At 49.1% G+C, this 23482-nt stretch overlaps 1 protein-coding gene and 1 pseudogene across 1 annotated transcript in view; one reads left to right on the forward strand and one right to left on the reverse strand.

Moving 5' to 3' along the window:
* Nucleotides 1-5694: 5694 nt before the first annotated feature.
* Nucleotides 5695-23482, reverse strand: part of ADRA1D (adrenoceptor alpha 1D) — a 50441-nt gene continuing 32653 nt past the window's right edge. Inside the window, exon 2 of the mRNA XM_066632071.1 lies at nucleotides 5695-7260. Within this exon, the coding sequence (XP_066488168.1) occupies nucleotides 6686-7260 (575 nt within the window). The 3' untranslated portion in view covers nucleotides 5695-6685. The remainder of the gene's footprint in view (nucleotides 7261-23482) is intronic.
* On the forward strand, nucleotides 22700-22819 carry LOC136656695 (5S ribosomal RNA; annotated as a pseudogene).

Raw genomic sequence — 23482 nt, forward strand, 5'->3', positions numbered from 1 at the left:
CGGTCATTCTTATAGCTCCTGAACTCCAGGATATTTGACATTAAAATGTACACAGGAGAATGGGTGTGTGTGTGAAAATGGTTTCAGTTCAACCCTGTTTAAGCCCTTACTTGTACTCCGTGGGGATAAGTGCCCCTAATGTTTTTGTTCAGGCTGTCAGTTGGGAGTTCCGCTCTGGGGGTGTGATCTTGAATGTCCTATGAGATATTTGAGATTGTCATGTATTAACCCATTTTTGCCCAGCCCACCGGTGTACACATTTGTTCCCTGTTGCGTACATGCACAGTTGGGCCAAAATGGTTTCAGGGCAGCAAACCTGCAAACAGACAATTGAGAAGACACCTCCGTTGGGCCACGAGCCATTGAGGTGAATGGGACGCCTGTTTCTCTAGCACTTTCAGCTCTGTGGGTCACAGCAGTCAAGCACTCAGAGCAGCTCTTCCTAATGAGTGTGGAGAGGATCTCTGCCCCTGTTCCAAGGAAATGGTTTGTTTGCCTTTTGATTGCTGACAGTTGAGTGAACTGAACCGGTTTGACCAGGCAAAGGGGGGGGAGCAAATAGCATGAGCAGAGGCAGGGCGCTGGCTGAGGTTTGGGAACACTCAGTAGCAGTTAGAAGGACTCTGAAATAGCAGGAAATGTCTGCACAGGTCATAAAGTTACTGATGTATCATCTGAAAGAAGTATCACTAAATATTTGCATCTTACCTGAGTGAAGAGGGCAAAGCAGTATGGAATGGGGTTGGTCCTCCATACATCAGAATGCTAAGAGAGCCTTATTGCTGTGCCAAAGCCAACATAGTCCAGCCATCTCAGCTACTGTCAGCCAGATTCTGGAAAGCCCACAAACTGTATCTGAAGGCAGCAGCTCTCATTTTCGTTGTGGGGGGGGGAGGGGGGCTTTTGTTTCTGAACATGCTCTGTTGCTGGCAAGGCAAATCGCTATCAATAGTCGAGTGGTTCTCAAATGTTTTAGCACCAGGAACCCATTTTTTACAATGACAATCTGTTGGGACCCACCAGAAGTGAAGGTCAATAGCCTGGAAGTGATATCATGGCTGGAAGTTACATCATCAAGCTGCAAAATTTTTAACATCCCCCATACAACAAAAATTAAATTCAGTAAATTAAAAGTTTAGAATAAGTATACGTTCAAAAATGTATTTAAAATAAAGAACCTTCTCAAGCAGTTGCTGATCTGTTTGAAAAAATTCCCCAAACATCCCAAAGGCTGCAATCCTATCCACTCTTGCCTGGGAGTAAGCCCCATTGACTATCATTACTTTGGGGTAAAAAAAATCAAAACTTCACATAAAGGTTAATGGGTTCTGAGTTGCCTGGATCAGAAGAGGGACCTGCTCAATGAAAGTGTCGACCCGGAGGGTGGCAGCAGTGAAGAAGGCCAATTCCATGGTTGTGATCATCACAAGGGGGATTGAGAATAAAACAGGCAATATTATAAAGGCGTTGTACAAATGGATGCTAAGGTCACAGCTGGAGTTCTTGTGTCCAGTTCTGGTTGCCACATCTCAAAAAGGACATAGTGGAAAGAGAAATGGTGCAGAAGAGAACCACCAAAATGATTACTGGGCTGGGGCACCTCCCTTACAAGGAGAGGCTATAGTGTATGGGGCTCTTTAGTCTAGAAAAAAGATACCTGAGGAGAGGACATGATTAAGGGTGCAATCCTAACCAACTTTCCAGCACTGACATAGCCATGCCAATGTGCACTGCATCTTGCAGTGGCGAGGCAGTCAAGGAGACCTCCTAAAGATAAGGGCGTGTTTGCTACCTTACCTTGGAGCTGCATTGTGGCTAGGCCACTGCTCTTAAGTTGGTTAGGATTGCGCCCTAAGAAATACAAAATGATGCATGGGATGGATAGAATGGATAGAGGCATTACACAATACCAGAACCAGGGGACAGCCACTAAAATGGAGTGTCCGGAGAATTAGACAGAAGAAAATATGTCTTTACCCAGTGTGTAATTAATCTGTGGAACTCTTTGCCACAGGATGCGAAGACGCCACCTGGCGTAGGTGCCTTTAAAAGAGGATTGGACAGATTTCCGGAGGAAAAGTCCATCACAGGTTGCAAGCTGTGATGGGTATGTGCAACCTCCTGATTTTGGAGGTACGCTACCTCGGTATGCCAGATGCAAGGGAAGGCACCAGGATGCAGGTCTCTTGTTGTCTTGTGTGCTCCCCGAGGCATCTGGTGGGCCACTGTGAGATACAGGAAGCTGGACTAGATGGGCCTATGGCCTGATCCAGCAGGGCTCTTCTGATGTTTTTGCCCTCAACCTCTTCATGGAGAACCTTTCTTTCTGCATTCAAGCCGAATGTCCACTTTGGAGAACAACCGAACCCTCTGGTTGATAAGAAAAGGCGAGGCAGCACACAGTTTAAACAATGCACTTTCTTAGGCAGAGTTGTGCGTGTATTTGGTACAAACAAACAAAAAGGTCATGTGCATTCTGGCTTTGCCAGGCATACAGAAATCAATCCAGCAGAATCTGCAGCATGGGACAGGCAATTAAACCCCACTCCAGCTAATAAATACACTTGCCGATTAAAAAAAAAAAGAAAGAAAGAAGGGGGAGGGGCAAAATGAACCAGACATGAAATATCCAAATATTTGTTAAAGGAAATATACACCTATGTACACATCTGTAAACATTAAAATAGAAAGATTATAAAACATCAGTCCAGCATATGTGCGGGTGAAGTCTTCTTTTGGGTCAGCAGGGAGAGTTGGCTGATGTATGGAATGCAGAGAACGGAAACCAGGAAGTCAGATTTCCCCGGTATGTTTAGCTGGAGCTCCAACGTAGGAGCTTCACTTGGTCATCTTGTAGTTGGTGGTGTAGCACGAGGGGGTGCAAAGCACCAAGTTTTGCAGGGAGCTTCACTGCAGCATGCAAGCAACCCCTCCCCTTCGGAGTTGTTCTGGGCAGGCAACTTGGTCCCCCCTCTAGCTAGGCCACTGCTTGTATTTTTCACTGTCAAAGAGGCAATTTAAAAAAAAAAAAATGGAATAGTGGCCTATTTCTTTTACGGTGAAAACTGCTAAGGAACCAAGAAAAAGTGTTTGCTGTGTACACAGTTCTTTCCTAGATATACATATCCCTTCTCTGGATCAGGGCTGAGCATATATCACAGATTCTTGTACGCACCAATCCTACAGTTGCATTTCTGGTTTCAGGACTGATGGGCCGGACTGGATTTTCTCAGTACATTTGGGGTGGGCTGAAATGGTCATGTCTTTTCTTCAGTAATCCACCCGGACTGCAACTCACAAAGCTCATTGCACCACCCGGCTTTTGGATGACTTTTTTGGGGATGCGGTGTGCTGTGATCTGGACACATTTTGGGGAGTATTCACAAGAACAGGAACAAGAATGTAGTACGTCAGCAGTCTCTCTGGCAGCTGATCACAGCCACTTCGACAAGGAAAAAGAAAGTGCTAGTTCTGTTTATTAGTCCTAGTCTGGGAGTTCACCCTTGTGATCTCCCATTCATGAGTACTTCACGTCAGAGGTGGTACCAGGGGTTGAGGTCTCCTGGATCCTTTGCACTGCTGGCAATGGTAGCACCTGATGCTCTATTGAGGAGAAGTGAGGGCAGCCTGGTGACGGACTATGTTCCAGAGCTTTCAGCAATTGGCACTGTTCCATGTGATTATTTTTGGGCTGGACCGACCATGCACAAATTGGGTCACCTGCGGCTGGTTGCCACTGCTCGCTGATGAGATTTGGTTGCGAGTGAATATTGTGAAAACTGAGACCAGAATTCCCACCATGTACGGGTGTGTTGTGTGTGTGTGTGTGTGTTTGTTTATGGGACAGCTTGCTTCTACAGGCTGGCATTTCGACTGCCCCACAGATACTGGGCTTAGGGTATGAGGAACCGGCCCAGTGTCGATCCTCCTGGTTTGGGATCAATGCTTGCTCAGCTCTCCAAGAGTAACGGCCCAATCTTATGAGCCACTGAAATCCTGGTCTGCCACCATAAGTGCCGCCACAGCCTCGTAAAAGACAAGCCACTGTTGTGTGCTTCAGGGCCACCAATGTAAATGGCCAGAGGCCCCACATGCAGGGATGCCTTGCTGGAGAAGGTAAGGGGGTGAAGGGGGCAGTTTTTTTGGGGGGGGTCTGGTTTGGAGGTGGGAGGAGGTAGGTCTCAGCAGCAGCTAATCTTATCCACATTTTCCCAACCCAACATGTCCAATGCTTGGCTTTCAAGATCCACCTGAGATCATGCTATGGACTGGTGGTAGGGGGAATAGGATGGGGCCCTTATGTTGAGTCCTGTATCCTTCTGTTATTTACTTGATTGATCCTCCACAACCCACCCATGTGCATTCCTAACCCTTTCCCAGTTTATGTGTTTGTTTAAGGAAGATGATGACTGTGAAAAATTAAGTCACTAAGAAGAGAAACCATCTGAGGGTCAGTTTCTCTGTTCTGGGAGAGATGTGATTGTGTCTCCCTGGTGATAACATTTCATGATCAGGCAACGGAGGCATTGCACAACCATAGACCTAAGCCAGCAAGCACCACCCTTCCTTTCCAGTCTGTCTTACGTGTTCTTGTTAACGTCATTACCTACCCAAATCGGACTGACTATGTAGCAGTATGACACGGTTGCAAAATCAACTGAGGTTGCAATCCTGTAGGCACCGCAGTGGACTTGACACTGCCAGCCGAAATCCATAGAACTCAACAGAGCTTACTTCTGAGTAGACATGCATGGAATTTTGCTGTCACTGACTGGGTAGAAGTTTGGAGGACAATATCTCTACCCCAACAAAATGGCTATTTCCAGCATACAGTTGAAAGTGGAGGGCCCTACAATTAATTGTGTGTTCACAAATATTTGTGTGTTCACAAGCATTGCCCACATCGATCAATCTACTGAACAGACTCTGTCCACCTTAATCCCTTGCCAGTAGAAATCCACCGATTTAAGTGGTCCTTCAAACTAACCAAGACATTAAAAAAAAAAAAATCTCCAAATTCATATCTTCTCATCGGCATCAACTGGAATTTTGGCCCCGTGCCAAAAAGGCTTCAATGGCTCGTTTGAAAATTGGCCTAGAAAAACAGTTGCAGGCAACACTGAATGCCTTTGACGCTATTTTCAGCTCTCGGGTTTGATTCACGGTTGCCACAGGACTTGACATGCTGGCCCCAACCCAAGTCCCAGTAAACCAGAGGAGGGGGAAAAAATTCATTTCCCACCAAGAGGTCCCATTGGAAATTTTGCCATTGACTTAACGAGTTTGGGGTCTGGAAGGGTTACATGCCTGCAGGTTATTTCTAAGTATTACTGGGCAGATCTGTCTGTTATCTGTACATGCAGGAACAGCAGATCAGAGGGGGGTTGTGTCCATTCAATCCGGGCCAGTTTTGCCTGACAATATTGGCTGCCCGTAGGGGAAATATTTTGACAGACACCAGAATGACCTTCTGTAACTCATCCAGTCAGCTTGTACTTTGACAGCAACAGAAAGATATGACCCTTCATTGATGCCCTATCTTATCTGAGTGTGTGTGTGTGTGTGTGAGTGTGTTTGAGAGAGAGAGAGAGAGAGAGAGAGAGAGAGAGACTTTCTTTCTTTCTTTCTTTCTTTCTTTCTTTCTTTCTTTCTTTCTTTCTTTCTTCTATTTTCAGAATTAAAAATAAAAGCACCACCAAGAGCCATCACATTGAACTTCTTCAGAACCTGGGTGCTTGTTTCCAAAAAAACAAGCTTATAAGGCTGCAACCCTGTGCGTACTTACCTGGGAGTAAATTCTACTGAATGCAATGGAACTTACTTCCAAGTAAACATGCAGGGGCGTGCCCTGCACATCTCAACGGTATTTGGAAGTTGGAACATCTGTGATGTCCTTGCCATCTCAGGAGCCTCTGCTTTTAGCCCAGATGGGCAGGTCTGTCCTCAAAGAGCTCCTGCTTCAACCTCAGGACCCCATCAGGGAGTGGAGCCACTGGGCTCCGATCAGCTGCCTGCTTTCCCTCTTCTGTCTTTGTCTCATGTTCCCCACCCCCTACACAGACTCCCCCAATTGTTCCGGCATCTTCTGCCACCACGTACATGCTCAAAGCCCCAGAATTTTGCAGTGAGTCAAGTTCAGATATTGAAGCATGACTGTTGGGCAAGTTCATGCAAATAATTTATTTCTGAACTTCTTGGCCCATAATTAGTGTTTTCTTGGTGCCAAATATGAAGTACCTTTTGTTATTATGAGGAGGTTTTGCCATTGGGATTGAGGTGCCACCCTATCTATCAGCAGAAGCTGATAATTCCCATCACTGCCTGGTAAACATTGTTGCCTGGTCCCCAAAGTCACATGGGTCAGTCTCCCCACATGGTCAATAGCATTTTCGCTTCATTGGGTCCCTGTCAAGGATGCTGTTATTATGCAACCCAGTTGAACACAGGAAGCTGCCTTGCATCACCTGACCATTGGGCCTTCTACGCTGTGCTGTCTATTCCGACTGCCGGGAGTATCAGGGTCTTTCCCAGCCTTCTACCTGAGACTTCTACCACTGAATGACGGCTTCCCCATTCACCTTTGGTCTTCCTGTCTTCCACATGGTTTACATCCACCTGAGTCAGTCTACTGCACATAAGTCAGATACAAAACAAAATGGAATTGAAAGGGTTATCCCTGCTAGCATTAAATATCAGTTTCTCGGAGCTCACTGGTCTCGGAGTCTGTTAGATCATCGTACACCTGGTAGTCAATACACTCCATAAATTCATTGGGGATCCCTATGGAGACAGACTCCACCTCGGTTTTGTACGAGGCCGCCGCGCCCCCTTTGACGGATCCCCCACGTATCTTATGGGAGAGGCTGTTCATTTTTTCTTTCAGCTGAATTGTCGGCTTTTGGAAAGGGGAGAACACGCTCCACTTCTTGAAGTTCAGAGTTCTCCTCCTACTGGATCTTTCCAAGCTGCTGGAGTTCAAAATGAATGAGCCATTGAGGGTGGAGACCCTGGATCTCGGCTCTCCATCCGAATCTTGGCCGGAACCATTCACAGAGGCTCCCCGCCAATGGTTGTCATACACCCTCCAGATGGGCCTTCTCCGCCGGCGGCACTGGCACTTCAGGAGTCGGATGAAAGCTCTTTTGAACTCTTTGCTCGAGCAGGGGTAGATGATGGGGTTCACGCAGCTGTTGAAGTAGCCCAGCCAGAAGATGATCTTGAAGGGCATTCCTGAGGGCTTCAGAGAAGGAAAGTAGGAACCTGGATGGAAGAGGTGGAAATACATCAGAATTGTGTTGCTGGGTCAGATCTTAGTCTACTAGCCTGATATTTTGTGAGAGTATTTAACCCGGTATCCTGCATGCCCAGGGCCACCCTCGTGGGTCAGCAGTGATTTCAGCCCAGTCTCTCCAGCACACATCAAACATTTAGTCCACTGACAGCAACAAAGCTGAGGCCAACAATGTCTCCCACAGGAAAAATACACGGAAATTCGAAATGGCAGGCAGCCCAACCCAAATTTTAAACCTATGTGTTGGAAGCCTGTCACCAGTAGATCCTTTTTGGATTGGACCTCAGGCCATCAGGATAAAAGGGTCTGTTGGCCCCTTTCAGACCTCCAGCCCCAAGTGCAACACCATAGAAGTTCCCAGAGGTCCTGAAACCATGCCAAGCTTGTGGTCTCCGCTTTGTCCTTCCTCACTGGGAACGGGCCCCCCCCAGCCTTTCTCCTCCCCTCCCCTCCCACAGGTAATGCAAAGTGGGAGGTGCATGGAGGGCCCCAGTAGCAATGGGTGCAGTGTAATTCACACATGCAAGCCCTGATGCCCGCCAGTGATGGTATCACTAGAGAACTAGGATTGGGAACCTAGAGGCGAAGACCACTGGGAAATGCATGTGCTTGCTCTGGATTGAGTGGGAGTATTCATGTGCCCACTCCTCTTGGACTGAATGCTCGCGGTGAAATTCCTTTGCGTACATGATAATGGAAAACTCGCCCTGTTATCTTTCGAGAGTGTGGTTTCAATAATAGGAACCGGAAAGCCCAAAGACAATTTCGCACAAATCCTTTGATTGTGGCATTATGTCCCCGGGGAACTGGAAGTGACTCTCACTGCAAAAATTAATCCCCGGTTGTCTGCTAATCCCCGCCAGTCTCTATTAATCCAAGATTTCTGGTGGTTCCAAAACGGAGCGCTGCCCCTGAGTCGCCAGCAGGTGGCCCCCTTGCATCCCCCTTGGTCCATGGCTACTACCCAGGGAACACTAAAAATAACTGTCTGACTCAGGCTGAATGTCTTTTAATTTTAGATGAATCATGACGCAGCGTGACCGGGGTGCTAATTCGTGTTATGGGTAAATAATATGCGCTTCTAAGGTATTGGCGCGAAACTCGGGTGTCAAAACAGCTCAGGGGAGAGCATTTGGCGCCGTGGGTACGAAAGCATTAAAAGCCGGAGAGTGAGAGCGGAAAACAAATCATTCGCTCAGTGAGAGAGAAGCCTCCAAAATCCATTAAGAGCAAACAGAGCCATTGTTTGGGAGTGCCAAATCTGCAGACCCTCCTAAGGCTGAGCTCTGCTTTCAACGCCGGTGACATTTCAGGGTTGCAGCTGGCCCAGGTGTGAGGCAAGTGGGCAGATTTGATGGGGACACCGGTGGCTGTAGAGAACAGCTGGCAGGACTCTGCCTTCCCATCACTGCCCTTGCAGCTGGATAAAGATCTACAAGGCGGGAGACCTACATGCTGTTGTGGCTTCTGGCCACCCATCCTTTGGCTGGATGGGCTGCTAGTTAATACCCCCTGATGGGCAGCTGATGGGAGCTAACTGGTGATGGTTGGGGAGAGACGTGTAACCAGAGGGGGGCAGCATAGTAAGTATGGCAGGTGCCACAACACACCATGTAAGCGCAGGTGGGCCCCTCCCACCTGCTGTCAGAGCCATTTGGGGCTGCGATGGCAACGCATCGCTGTCGCTGCCCCAAACAGCTCCGATGACAGGGGCCGTTTACATAGCACATTGCAGGGCCTGCTGGACTTACCACACTGTCCCGTCCCCCCCAGCTACACTTCTGGGTGGGAATCTCTTTGAACATGAATGAGAGAAGCATCAGAGACTGGGGGAAGGTGGCAACCTTCCAGGTAAGGCAGTGGTTCCCGAACTGAGCCGTGGAAACCAGCCAGGGAAGCCTGTGGAATCCTTGTGAAAAGCCCACTGCCCTATACAATGTATAGTGTTGTAACCCTAATAGGGTGATGTGGGCCAATGGCCCAGTAGTCAAGGTAGCAGTCAATTGAAAACGTTTGGGAGCCAATGAGCTAAGGGATGGAGTGGATGTAGGCAGAGGGAGGGAGAGAGAGAGAGAGAGAGAGAGAGAGAGAGAGAGAGAGAGAGAGAGAGAGAGATTTGGGTCAGCTGAAAGGGCAATCTTTCCCAAAGGGCAGTGCCAAAGCCAAGATCTTAGGAGCACTTGGACAAGCCGTGTCCTGGATCCTCCCTGGCAGCTCTGAAGAAGATATAGGACATAGGACTCTGCTCTCCCTTCCTGACCCCTCCTCCCCAAACCTGGAGCCAGTTTTGCCCTCTCCTGGTGCCAGCCAAGTCACTGCCTTCACAAATTATGAAGTATCCACCTTCAGAGGAGGTTCCCCACTGTGTCTCTGAATGATTTGCTGCTCAGGTCTGCCCAAAACACATGGAGTGGCCTTCTCTGTGGGAGAATCATTCTTACCTATGCGCACTCTAGAAGTGAACCCTTTTGTGTCTAAGAGCGGTGCCTGCATCTGAATTAATTCAAGAGGAAAACAAAGTATGAGTCAGCTATCAGAAGTTTGAGAAAGATGGTGTGAGAGATGGCTTGGGGAGCTGTCAGGCATTGGGCTCTCATAGTGATGAGGCAGAAATGCTCTCTCATTCCCCCTTACAATCAAGAGGTTGACTTTAATTTTAGAATTGGATGCAGAGATGCAGCCAGAATCTTTGAGAGCCTTGATCAGCCACAATCAGCACAAAGCAAGCCCTTTTGGAAGGGCAAAATTTACCACTGGTCTTGAATTCTTAAATTTCCTGGCACCTCCTTCCTTGGTTCATCTCCGTGATGCCTTCTCTTTTTCCCTCTGCAGATCCCACCTTTATGCCTCCCTAGTGCCAGATGTTAGACTGTAAGCTCATGAGGGCAGGGACCTAGCATTGCCAATTCCGTCTGAAGCTGTTCCTGAGTACATTTTATGAGGCAACGCTGGGCATTCCTGGAGACCCCGTTAAAATCTCCAGAACTGCTTTCAGTCATTGCCTGGAGACTGGTGTTGATTTTGGAGACTCCAGGCCAACCCTGGAAGGTTGGCAACCTTAACCTGGATTCCATTTTCTGACTTGCCATTCTGTCAAATACTGTGCCCTTTGATGGCACAATCAAAATAACAGGACCGCAATCAATCTGTTTTAAATCAATCAGTTTGATGGATCAGTTAAAAGAATTTAATCAGCTAAAAAGGTGCCCAATTAATTGGACAGAAGATTTCTTCAAATTATTTTTCATTACAGAGCTATAGATGCATTCTTTTAAAAGAGGCATCCCCCCTTTCTTTCACAAAGGAAAGAATCTCTCTTCTTCTAAGACTACATTTCTGACTATAGAAATATAGTTTTTCTCTAAATGCAAACTGAATCCATTAATCCACTCTGGCTGCAATCCTGTACACAAGAGTAAGCCGTATTGAATACAATGGGACTTACTTCTGAGTAAACATGTATAGGCTTGTGCTGGAAAAGTAACACGATCAATCCACAAGGGCTCCAGTCTTACACACACTTTCTTAGAGCAGTGGTTCTCACACATTTAGCACGGGGACCCACTTTGTAGAATGCGAATCTGTCAGGATCCACTGGAAGTGATGTCATGACCTGAAGTGACATCATCAAGCAGGAAAATTTTTCATAATTCTAGGTTGCAAAAATTCTAGGCTGCAATCCTACCCACACTTACCCAGGAGCAAGTCTCATTTACATCATTGTTAAAAGAATATACATAGTAGCTTGTTAAAAGTACAAGTCTGAGATATTTCCCCATATGCAGTCGCAATACTAATGTAGCATCAAGTCTAATATATTAAAAATAAAATATTGAAATGAATGGGGACCCACCTGAAATTGGCTCGTGACCCACCTAGTGGGTCCCTACCCACAGTTTGAGAAACACTGCTTTAGAGCAAGCCTCACTGAACACAATGCCTGAGCAGACACACATAGGCTTGCGCCATAAAATTCCTTTTCAACCAAGCGCAACCTTTAACAATCATAAATAACAATAACTGTAGCAGCAATTCTGAAGAGAAGGAAGGTTCTCTCTATGCGCAGGTGGCTTTCGCATGCAGGGCAATAAGCGCCCTGGGGAATGCTTCTAGATTTTGCCCCAAATGGTAATCTTAAAGGAGACACTGGCAAGGGGAAAGAGTTAAACCCTTTCCTCCAGGACGACAGTCCAGATCTGACTTCTGCCTCCCCCCAAACTGCGTAAACTTTTCATGCACCCTCCCCTGATTCTCTTTGTCAGTCTCCCACATCAGGTTTTTGGCCCACGGCCTCCCACCTTCGGAAAGAAACTGAACCAGCGCAACGGGATGCCCCTCCCCTCCTTAGCCCTGCAAATTCAGACAGCGATGCTTGCACAGCAAGAAGCAGGCTTTGCCCCAACCAGGCCAAGGTGCCCCCTCCTCTAAGCCTTTTGCTTTGAGCGGCTGGTATGTTGGATGACGCTTCTCAGCGGGCTGCAAAGTCTCTTGTTACGCACCCAAATTGAGATTTATTCCAGCCCGCCTCTTAATTCTGCAGCAGAACGTGTGTGTTGTGCCCTTGCGTGTATCTTGTTTGTGAATCAGAGATACTCCTCTGATGAATTACTTGTGTGTTACGAAACGCACCGATCGGCCTTCCGGCCGCACATGCTGGGACTAGCAATGTGACTGGCTATTCTTGGCTCCCTCCGTTCCTGGGCCACATCCATCCGGAAGGCAACCCCTCTGCGGCTGATGAATCTGCATCAGAAGAGAGCTTGGCCCTCGTCCCGCGTGGGCCTGGGAGAGCTATTAAGCTCAGCTATTAAGCTGCGGATTAAAATGTCTGTGGTGAAATGGGCCCAGGGATATTTATTATCCACTAAGCAGGGAGGCTTTAGCATCCTGGTCATGTCAGTTGCAGCACTGGCAGTGAAGTCCTCGCGGCAGAGACGAGGAGCTGTCGGCCTGGGGGGCTCTCCCTGCTTCCGGGGCTTCCCATCTGGCCCTCAGCTTAGCCCCATTGCAAGAATCCCATCCTGAGGTGCCCCTCGGCTGCTTTCTCCACTAGGAACTGAACTGACCATCCAGAGCTGAGATCCCGGCCACTTGTACCCGTCGTGAACAAAAATGCTTGGTGTTGAACCTCTTCCTGTTGTTACCTGCTTACCTCTTCCAGCCCTCCCTGAGCTTTCAGGATCAACAAAAGCAAGCACTGAATCAGTGGCATAGCTAGAGAGGGTGCACAGCACTAAGTTTTGCAGGGAGCCTCAACGTGGCATTCAAGTGGCCCCTCCCTCTCTCCTTCGGACCCATGCTGGGCCATGAGAGCAAAACAGAGGCACCATCTCCATCTGGAATGGCTCTGAAGGGGAGGGGCCGCTTTCATGCCGTGGTGAGGTTCCCTGAGAAACTCAGTGTTTTGCACCCCCCCCTCTAGCTACACCACTGCATTGAATCACTGCATTTGCACAAGCCTGGGCCCATTTTAAGGACTGTGCTGCTTTAACACCTTGAGCTTGACCCACCTGAGAGGCCACCCCCCCCCAATCGAAGGGTTGCCAACCCACCAGGATTGACCTGGAGTCTGCAGGAATCAGCCAGGGGATTGTAGCAGGACCATCAGGTTGAAAATAAAATCTCCAAGAATAGTTGTAGTTGAGTTTGCAACCTGGTGCACTTGTGATCTCTAAAAGAAGCCAAGGAACCAGGAGCTACCTTGAGAGGACAGCTTCCCTGTTCTTGTGACCTATCCAGAGAAGGTGAACATGCCCATCAAGACAGCAGCATAACAGTGGCAAGCTCTTCCTGCCTTCTCTTACGTTTGGCTGAATGTCTGCGTGGCGTTTATGTGTGCACCATTGTATATGCCCAGGCAGTGCTTTGTGTGTGGCCTTGCAGGATATGTGCCGTAGACGGCAGCGTACCCATAGGAGGGAATCCATCACTGTTTGGGAGATGCCGTGCAAACTGCAGTAGCTTAAAAAAAAGTAGCATTCACTGTGCAGTTCTACCTGCCCTCTGCCCTCATGCCTGCTTGCCGCTTGGCAACTTGGAAGGGTGGGGTGGGATAAGCTGTGGGGCAGAATGGGATAAGCTGGGGGGGATGGGGTTAAGATGGGGTGTATGGGGGACAGGGTTAGAAGAGATAGGACAGAGCAAGAGGGGGACGGAGGCCATGTACATATGTTTGGCACACACAACAGTACAGAATTCTGCTAGATCTCCTCTCTCCACACAGTCTAGACCAGTGGTCTCCAAGAAAGCCTTCCTCATCCCGAGCGGAGCTTACTGTTCCGCCATGGTGCTTTTTTTCAAATAGAACAGGTCACAGGGACACTCCGGACAGTCGTGTCTGTTGCTCAGCATACCAGAAGGCTGTATCACAGGATGCCTGGGCAGATGTGACTGCCAGCATGTCCCTGTGACCTGGTTGAAAAACATGCTGTGCCATAGCGGAACGGTATGCTCCACTCACGGGGGGAGGGGGGAGTGCTTTCTTCAAACCCTGGATCCGGCCCACAGGCTGGGGTTTGGAGAGCCCCGGTCTAGGCCTCAGAAAAAGCAGGTTTCCAGTTAAAGTTGTGTACACCATGCAGTCATTCTACTGAGTTGCATCTCTACCTGCGTTCACTCAGTCTGGTCTTGACATGAGAATGGGTCCACCTGCAAGAGAAGCCAAGAATGTCCTCTGGGAGGTGCCACCTGTGTACCAAATACGGGCTCACTCTACGGACGCTTCCCGGAATGGCTCCATAGGGGAGGGAAAGGGGCCGCTTGCAGGCTGCAGTGAGTTTCCCTGCAAAACTTACTGCTTTGCACCCCCTCTAGCTACACCACTGCATCTGACAGCTTCAGGCATGTTGGAAGCCCCTGATTGCTCTGGCAGGCCTCTTCTGCATTCTCCAAAAAGCAAGCATGAGCCCTGAGACTGGAGCGGATGCTGTTTATGCTGGCTTAAGGCAGGCAGCGATCGAAGCCTCCCCTTTTCGTTAATTATGTTCTGCTCTTGGTGTTTTTATTGAGATATTTTAGGGCTAAGTTAAAAAAAAAAAAAAAAAGGAAATTACTGCATTCTGCTTTGGGGCCGCTGCCTTGAATTTCAAGAACAGCAGTCTAAAAATGCAGAATAAAAGGGAGATGAAGTGGCCTCCTCTCACCTGGTCTCCCTGCCTTGCCCACCAGATGTTTGGAATGGGACTTTTGGGTGCTCACTGGTTTGAACTCTACCCAAGAGTTTAAGAACTGGTGAGATATGGCCATATAATATTCGATGTTGCAGTTGATCTTGGCAATGCCTATATTTTTGTTTGTTGGCATCCTTCAGTCTCGGAAGACTATGGTATCGCGCTCTGAATGGTGGCTCTGGAACAGTGTCCTCTCCAGTGCGCAAAGCCTGGGTAAAGTAGGTATGGAGGATAGGCTGTTACCCATGCAGCAAATCCCCCCTCTCCACGTCGCTGAAATGGTCCAATGGAAAGGCAGAGGCCAATACGGTTGGTTCCAGCGGCGTCACAGGAGTTGCCAGAACGTGACTGTGTTCAGCCATGAACTGCCTCAGGGACTCCGGCTCCGGATTTTGCCTCGAGGTTGACTCCTGAAGCCTTTTCCATAACTGGATGTAGCCACAAGGCAGTGGAGGTTTGGGATCAGAGTTTTCCTTCTCTCAGATGAGCTGCCTTCCCAGGGTGACGAGTCCCATCTACCCGGTGGCTGTTTAGTCGCCTTTTATGACAAGTACAGCCAAACTGAGGGCCTATTCTTATCCCCAGCCCCCAGGGGATATATATGCCTATATTGGTACTGTAGTATTGTTGTCATTATCTCTATCTGGTCCAAAGACACCCTGAAGTTTCAAACAGATCATAATCAAGGCCAAACCAATGGAGCTTCCCCAGCTCCCGAGCAGCCAAAATTGTCATAAGCGTTCGGAATCGGCAGGAATTCTCCCAACAGTAAACAGAAACAGAGTCAGCCAACAGAAGCAGAGGTCATTCCACCCTCCCCATTGCCCTGTCTACGTTTCTTCCTTGACATGCTCCTTCTTCAGAATTCTTTAAGAAGCCCCTCGAGGTACATCACTTTGCATCAGCCTGTTTTCGTTTGATTGGCACTGGGGGGGGGGATAGAGAGGCACTTCCTGTGAAAGAGCACAATGTGATCCTGGGAAATGCTGGCAGCCAGGGTGGGGGTCAGGGGGTCTAGGCAGACAAACGAAAGGGTAGACTTGGCGGATGCTCCAGCTATTTGCTTGGAGACGAGCGCCTCTCCCGACGACAGGGTGTTTGTTTTTCCAGCTTCCAAGTATCCCCTCCCTAAGAACGTGAACTTGGAGGCTAACCCCAGCTCTGCTTTAAAGGTCGATGCATACGCACAGTGGACGTGGCCCTCTGGGGAAGGGCCAGAATGTGTGTGCTCTGTGCTGAAAGTCCAGGTTCAAATGGCTCCCAGTTTTTGTTGAGATCACCTCATCAGGGTGGACGGTGTCTTACTCAGGCAACACAGAACATTGAAAGTCTGTTTTAGGGCAGATCGCTACTCCCCCTATCCTGAAATCTGATTCTGGGCCACTTAGGGTCCAGTATGCTTGCACCACGGGCACTGGGTGTTATAAAAGTGCCGCACGGCACTTTCCCACCACTGAGAGACACGCTGAGCTGGCAGAGAGGTGAACATCAGTTGGCGCTGAAGGAAGATGGGGTGACCAGCGGTAAGTTCTTCCACCGACCAGCAGTTAGGCTTTTTGGGGTGGGGGAGGGCAGGTTGAGGACAGAACCGAGCAGAGGGAGGGCGGGCCCAAGGGGAAGATAGGGCCCTGGAGGGGGGCCAGGATGTTGGCAGAGTCTTCCACCAAATCCTATGTCCCCTCCCTCACCTGAAACCCCAGCATGTGGTCTTCTTGAAAATAGCAGGTGCAGATCTGAGGAGACCCATTGCTGCCAGCAGAACTTGACACAGAGTAAGGGAACAAACAACCCTTTACCTCGAGGAGACTCTGGAGGCTGTCCCGGCTCTGCAGAGTTTGTTGTTGGCAACCTTCAGTCTTGAAAGACTCTGGTATCGCGCTCTGAATGGTCGTTCTGGAACAGCGTCTAGTGTGGCTGAAAAGGCCGATTCGGGAGTGACAATCCCTTCCACACTGGGAGCAAGTGCAGTCTGTCCCTTGTCTGACTCCCTGGCTGTGGGCCTTCCTTCTTTGCCTCTTTGCCTCAGTCTGTTGGCCAAGTGTCTCTTCAGACTGGGAAAGGCCATGCTGCACAGCCTGCCTCCAAGCGGGCCGCTCAGAGGCCAGGTTTTCCCACCTGTTGAGGTCCACTACTAAGGCCTTCAGATCCCTCTTGCAGATGTCCTTGTATCGCAGCTGTGGTCTACCTGTAGGCTGCTTTCCTTGCACGAGTTCTCCATAGAGGAGAGTATAGCAGCACCCATTTTGGCACCAATGTAACTTGCAGTGGTATCAAACATCGGACTGAGCTGCCCACCTTCACGATGGACTGTTACTGAAGGAAGGCCATCCCAAGAACTCTGAAGCTCCACTCTAGAGCTCCCCTAGAATGGAGCCAGTTTCTGCTTTGCTTTAGTACCTTCTGTATCTTGGTTTAAGAGGCACGTTGCTATACTTGGGTAGCTAGATAGCTCAGATCAATGGCCTTACAAGGTGAACTTGACTCTGGGCACAATCCTAACCAGGTCTACTCAGAAGTAAGTCTTATTTTGTTCAATGGGTCTTACTCTCAGGAAAGTGTGGTTTGGATTGCAGCTTTTAACCCTCTGCTATAATAATAATAATAATACAGGTAGTATTTATATACCGCCTTTCTTGATCGTCAGATTTCTCCTCAGACTTGAATTCAAGGCGGTTTACATAGGCAGGTTGTTCTAAATCCCCGTAGGGATTTTTACAATTAAAAGAAGGTTCTATCTTTCAAGAACCACACAACATTTCAGATGGAACTTTTGTGGTCTGTTATCACTTTCTGGCCTCCTCCCACACAGGCTGACAAGCAGCTCCCTCCAAAGAGCAGGTGGAATAACTCGGCTCAGCTTGTCAGCTGCTTCAAGGTCTCACCATTCACAGTGCCAGACCTTCAGATGTTATCTTCAGGCAATTGGAGGCTCAACCCTCTAGACCAGACCTCCTGCCTACGTACGTACAACCAAAGAACCCCCATTTTCACCTCCACCCCAACAGGCAGAGGTTGAGAGTAGGGCCCTCTCTTGCTCTCCCTTCACACACTGGATACACAGGGGGAAGAAACCAGGGTGTAAAAGTTTTATGCTCCTATTTTTGTCTGTTCTATTAGTTTAAATTTATTGTGTTGTTTGTGAAGGTTTACGGTCTTCTTGGTTGTTTTCCCCCCCCCCCCCCAAGCTGTGCCAAGCCACGCTGGGAGCCCCACGGAGAAGAATGGGATACAAAAGGACTGCAGTGAGTAAGTAAATACATACATTTGAGAGAGAATGAGGAGGGAGGAGAGCTTTGCCGGGCTCAATCCAGGACAAGCTAATGGGGAGGGGGCTTTGGAAGCCCTCCAGAGGGAGAGCCATGTGTGGGGGGGCGGCAGATTTCACAGGGCTGAGCATGCTCTGAAATAGTTTTTCAGCCCTATTCAGGTTCTGTTGCCAAAAGGAACGCTGTTGATCCGCCAAGTCTCAGCCTTCCCCCCCCCCAATTCCGTGTGAAAAAATGCACATAATTTCCCATCATTTTTGACAGCCACAGGGGCCGTCTCCTTCGCCCTCCCTCTCGTCCTTGCTTGCTCTTCCTTTCCACCTAAAGAACGGCAAGGAACGCAGAGCCAAGCAAGATCTGAAAGTGTTCGCGGAATAGCTGCACTCACAGCCCCTGGCCAAGCCAGACATGTGCAGCCAAAAAGGGACATCCTGTTTCTGTCTCAGAATGCGGTGGGGCAAGAGGAGGGAAGGGGAGTGAAGCCAGGCCACTCTGAATGGCTCTTGCCTGCTATGGTGTCCATTTCCCACCTCTGCCAAAGAGAAGACAGGGGGCTTTGTTCTCAAAGGCTTGTGAGCCAGGTCTGAGTGTGTGTGGACAATGGGTCACTTCCGCTGGGATTCTTCAGCTGTGTTCACACCAGTACTCCTTTGTCTCTCCTCTTTTTTGGGGCTATTCGTATGCGGAGCTTTGTGTGTTGGCAATGTTACCCTGCCCCAGTCAGCTGAGTCATGGGCTGGGAGCCAGTGGTCAACAGTAGGGGCACCTGCTTTTCAAAGGCACACAGTCTCAGGTCTCAGGAAGAAGGACCTTCTTCAAAGACTTGATGCCTCCAGCCAGACTGGGTAGCACAGGGCTAGGTGGGTCAGTGGTCTATCCTAGGAGAAAGTTGAGGGGGCTCAGGGTGCGGAGTAGTGCCGAGAGTGGGGACATCATCTTCAAGAGACTGCCTTGGAGACTTCCCCCCCCCCACAAGGACCTAAGCTGGAGCTTCAGGCTCAGCAGGAAGCAAACTGAGAAATTTGCCTAGGGGAAAAAGTACCAGTCTGCCCTGCCCCCAGATGAAGGTAGATGGATTGTTAGAGGTGGGGAGGAGGGGAGATGAATGGTGGTGGGGGGGGGGGGAAGGTAAGTCTGGATCAGGATTCTTTGGAGGAAAGCGGAATCACACCCGTACTTAACTCAAGGACCTCTGTCCCACCCTGAACACTGTGACTTGACTTCCAGACCTCTTCCACAACTCTGTCACGAAACTGTCTTGAAAAGTCCTGTCTCCTTGACCCCTGGGGTCTCCTAATGGCTTTTTTGGAAAGATTTATCCCAGAAGAAGCTGCATTTGCTCAAGCCTGTGGAATCCGGGCTGAGGCCCTGAGTAGAACACTCTGTTCCTCTGTCACGGCCAGGGAGAGTTGTGTGTCTGTCTTGAGATTCCACTTTGAATGGCCCCGATTGCTGCTGCCGCCACCTCCACTATCAGCTGATGCCTGGCTGTCTCCCTGCTGTGCGCTGGAGTGCATGCTTGTGGGAAATGACCCAAGAGACACATGCTCTGACTGCAGCCATGCCCAAATGAGGGAGACTGTCTGCTGGCATTCCCTGCTGCCCAGTTCTCCATGGGATGGAGATCTGAACACCCTCTGGCCAATTCCCTCATTTCTGTCATGAACCTTGCCCCAAGCAGCAGCTCAGATTGGGACCTTGTGGAGGAATTAGCTGGATGGCTGCTGGACCCAAGCCCTGACACTGGGCTGGATTTGGGTCTAGTAGAGAAGACCTGAGCACCTTCGTCAGCAAACTAACAGCCCAATCGTATCCTGGGATGCCCAGAGTGTGCAGCCTCCCAAATGCACTATCTCTTTAGGGGAGCCCATCTCCCTAGGATGGTGCAGTGTCTCCCTAGAAGAATATCACCATTCTGTGGGGTGCTTTTGTGACATCAACAGCCACTGCACCAGTCCCTTTATTCAGATAGACCTGTATTTGCATGCCTAACTACTAAAAGATGGACACTTCCATGCCACTCTATCTCACGTGCAATTTTCTGGATGCTAACAACCCAGTCCTACCCAACTCCCTGCTGAGTGATGCAGTTGTGCCAAGCATCTCACCCACTGTATCCCACAGGGGAGTTCTGGCTTCTGAATGCCTCCTTGAGCTAAGCCCACACCTACCCACTGGGTTTACATAGACGTGCACCAGCTAGATCGCTGGCACAAGTCCACATGGATCTGGGTGAGCAGATTGAGGCCAGGAAGGGAGATAGTAAGAACATAAGAACAGCCCCACTGGATCAGGCCATAGGCCCATCTAGTCCAGCTTCCTGTATCTCACAGCAGCCCACCAAATGCCCCAGGGAGCACACCAGATAACAAGAGACCTCATCCTGGTGTGCTCCCTTGCATCTGGCATTCTGACATAGCCCATTTCTAAAATCAGGAGGTTGCGCATACACATCATGGCTTGTACCCCGTAATGGATTTTTCCTCCAGAAACTTGTCTAATCCCCTTTTAAAGGCTAGACGCCATCACCACATCCTGTGGCAAGGAGTTCCACAGACCGACCGACTATGTTAATAGTATATTAACATGCACCATGGCTGCCATGCACCTCCACCCTTCTCAGTCCCAGTCCATCCTTGATGCTGGATGGGTGGACTCATCCACTTGCTTCTTGAGTCAGTGGCCAGGACGTGCCAAATGGTTTGTGTTTTGTGACAGCCATAAAGGGCCTTAGGTTGCCAGAACAAGCATTCCAGTGGCATAAGACAGAACAAGGATTGGGCTGTAAGATCTGAAGAGACAGGAAACAGCTGAGCCTTTTCGTATTTGAAATTCTTTTTAGAGTTCAGGGCCTAGGTGAGGAGCAATCTTTGCAAGATGCCTCCTTCGGCATGTAGCAGTGAATGGCCCTCTCTGAAGCACTCCCATAAGTGATTGTCTTTTGCTCTCCTATCTCAGAGATCTTCTCTTCCATTTTTCCTAGGGCTTTCAAACTGTTAAAGAACCAGTTGGACTTCTTTCATTATCTGCCTTTCGATAGATCTATTCAGAGGTGGCCATACACCCCCAACCCCCCACAACCTCAGTAGAGGTGCCCTTTGCAGCTCCTGAATGAAATATAAGATGGCTGAAGGGTGTGATCAAAGCCAAAGTGATGCACCTTGATGCCCAACCGATTCCAATGGGAGAGGATTAAGCATGTGTTCTCCCTTGGACATCGGCTGAAGAGGGGATAGCTTACTGGCTGGACTGCATTTCTACAATTTACAAGAGAAAAAACCATCACATGGTAGAAGGAGGAAAAACCAAACCTCATTATTTGTTATTTCAATCTCTATAACTGACTTCCTGCCTGCTCCTGGATCCTGGAGCCTCAATGCTTGGTCCTTACCTTCAAAGCCCTCCACTGCCTCCCCCTTCTTACACGTCGGCTTCCGTGTGTCAGTACACCCCTGCCTGCAACTTTCATTCCTCCAACTCCACCACCCTCAGCTGCCCAAAGGTCTCCAGCTCTTTCCTACTTTGGCCTCTTCTCCCTTGCTTTCCCTTATGCCTGGAACCCCCTGCCAGATCACCTGTAGGATGTTCCTTCCTTCCTTCCTTCCTTCCTTCCTTCCTTCCTTCCTTCCTTCCTTCCCTTTCCCCTGAAGTTTTTACTCTACCCATATGCCTTTTACCCTATTGCAGGGGTGCCCAAACCCCAGCCCTGGGGCCACTTGCGGCCCTCGAGGCCTCTCAATGCGGCCCTCATGGAGCTCCCAGTCTCCAATGAGCCTCTGGCCCTCTGAGATTTGTTGTAGCCCACACTGGCCCGACGCAACTGCTCTCAGCGTGAGGACGACTGTTTGACCTCTCACATGAGTTGTGGGATGAGGGCTTCTTCCACTGCTTGCTGTTTCACATCTGTGATGCAGTAGCGGCAGCAAAGGAAAGGCCAGCCTTGCTTTGTGCAAGGCCCTTTATAGGCCTTGAGCTATTGCAAGACCTTCATTCATTCATATAAGTTCATCTTTAATATATTCATTTATGTAAACTTATGTAAATTTATTCAAATTTTAAATGTAAATTAATCCCCCCCCCCGGCACAGTGTCAGAGAGATGATGTGGCCCTCCTGCCAAAAACTTTGGACACCCCTGCCCTATTGCAACTGAGCCTGTCCCTGTGTCGTTTCTCTTGTGTTTATTTTTAGATTGTGAATCTCCTGGGTGCAGAGACCTGCCTTCTGTTATAACGTGCCTTCTGCATATTGATGGTCCAGTACAAATACACAGATGATAATGATCGCCTCTTAATTTCCTATTACAGGGATATACCAGGACCAGAATAACAAGAGCGTGCTGGCTTCACAATTAAAACGTGTGTGGGCCAACAAACCAGCCAAGTTGATTGACCTACTGATTAAATGGATGGAAGCTTGCAGACCCACTTTTTCTTCTGTCCTCCTTAACCACCGAGTCACGGTAGACAAGGAGGGAACAGTCTGTTCCTCTGGGTCCCATTTAGCATCTGCTGAGTAAACACCTCCTTGCACCTGTGATGCAAGGACTAAACTTTGACTACATTCTAGCTCTACATGGGTGCTGGAGAGAAGGTTTTGGTATCCAAACAAGTTTAGTGCATGGGTTATATGGAGCTCCTGGGCAGAGCTCTTCATGAAGGCTCTATACTGGGCTTCTCCTAATCCAAGTGAGGAGAGGCAGGAGGGAATCCGGAGCCTTGGATGTACTTCTGGGTTTGGTGCACTGTTAATTCTAGGGCTTAGCTGAATAAAAAGTTATCGCAGAATAACTTGCAGCTCAGAACTGGGGATCAAGGGTGGAGAGGTCCCCTGAAGGTGCTTCTGGCTCACCTTGTTGCCTGTCTTGTGGTGGCAACTCTTCCCAGTGGTTGCTAATGGTCGCCATTTTGGTAACCCACAAGTTCCCACACACTGTAGCCCTACCTCACAATTCTCAAGACCACCTCTGTAGCCGTTGACAGCAACTGTTACCCTGCACATGCCCAATCTCGTCTGGTCTTGGAAGCTAAGCAGGATCAGGCCTGGTTAGTACCTGGATGGGAGACCGCCTGGGAATACTGGGTGCTGTAGGCTTATACCATAGCTGTAGGCTTATACCATAGTCTTTTGAGACTGAAGGTTGCCAACCAACCTCTGTAGCCGTTGTCTTCAAGGGGTAGTGGCAGAGTGATTCTCAGAGCCCACCAGGTAGGAGGGAACAACTGGATGGCAGTTTGCCAAGTACCCCCTGAGACACGGAGCCAGCGCTGCTGCTATGAGACCAGGGGAAGACAACCACTTCTGGGCTGTGGATCTAATGAACTGCCCAGAGGGCTCAGAGTTGGAGCCCTTGAGCAAGGCAGGTGCAGCAAAAATAAATCTCCCAGTGCCACAGAGCAAGATTCTGTCTCAAAATAGCAGAAAGATCTTGTGACAAGAAATCTTGCTACCTGCACGTATAATTGCAAACTCAGTCTATGCTCCTGCTTTTTCTAATTTTGCAGGATGCATTTATCAGCGTTTACTACTTGGCATCATTTTTACTATTTCCCTTCTGTTAGTCATAGGGAAGGTCTAGCAGCTGAACCCCCACCCTAGGTGTCCAGACTAATGGACACCTTCTTCAGCGTACAATCTCTTGCATCCGAGATCTCGTAAGGCAATGCTCAACACCTTCAAGTGTTTCTTTGAACCCATATTGAACCCTTTGGGCAGGAGTTCTGGTCTAGAGGGTAGAGCCTCCGTCTGCCTAAAGAT

Source organism: Tiliqua scincoides, chromosome 6, assembly GCF_035046505.1.
Source record: "Tiliqua scincoides isolate rTilSci1 chromosome 6, rTilSci1.hap2, whole genome shotgun sequence".
Taxonomy (NCBI): Eukaryota; Metazoa; Chordata; class Lepidosauria; order Squamata; family Scincidae; genus Tiliqua; species Tiliqua scincoides.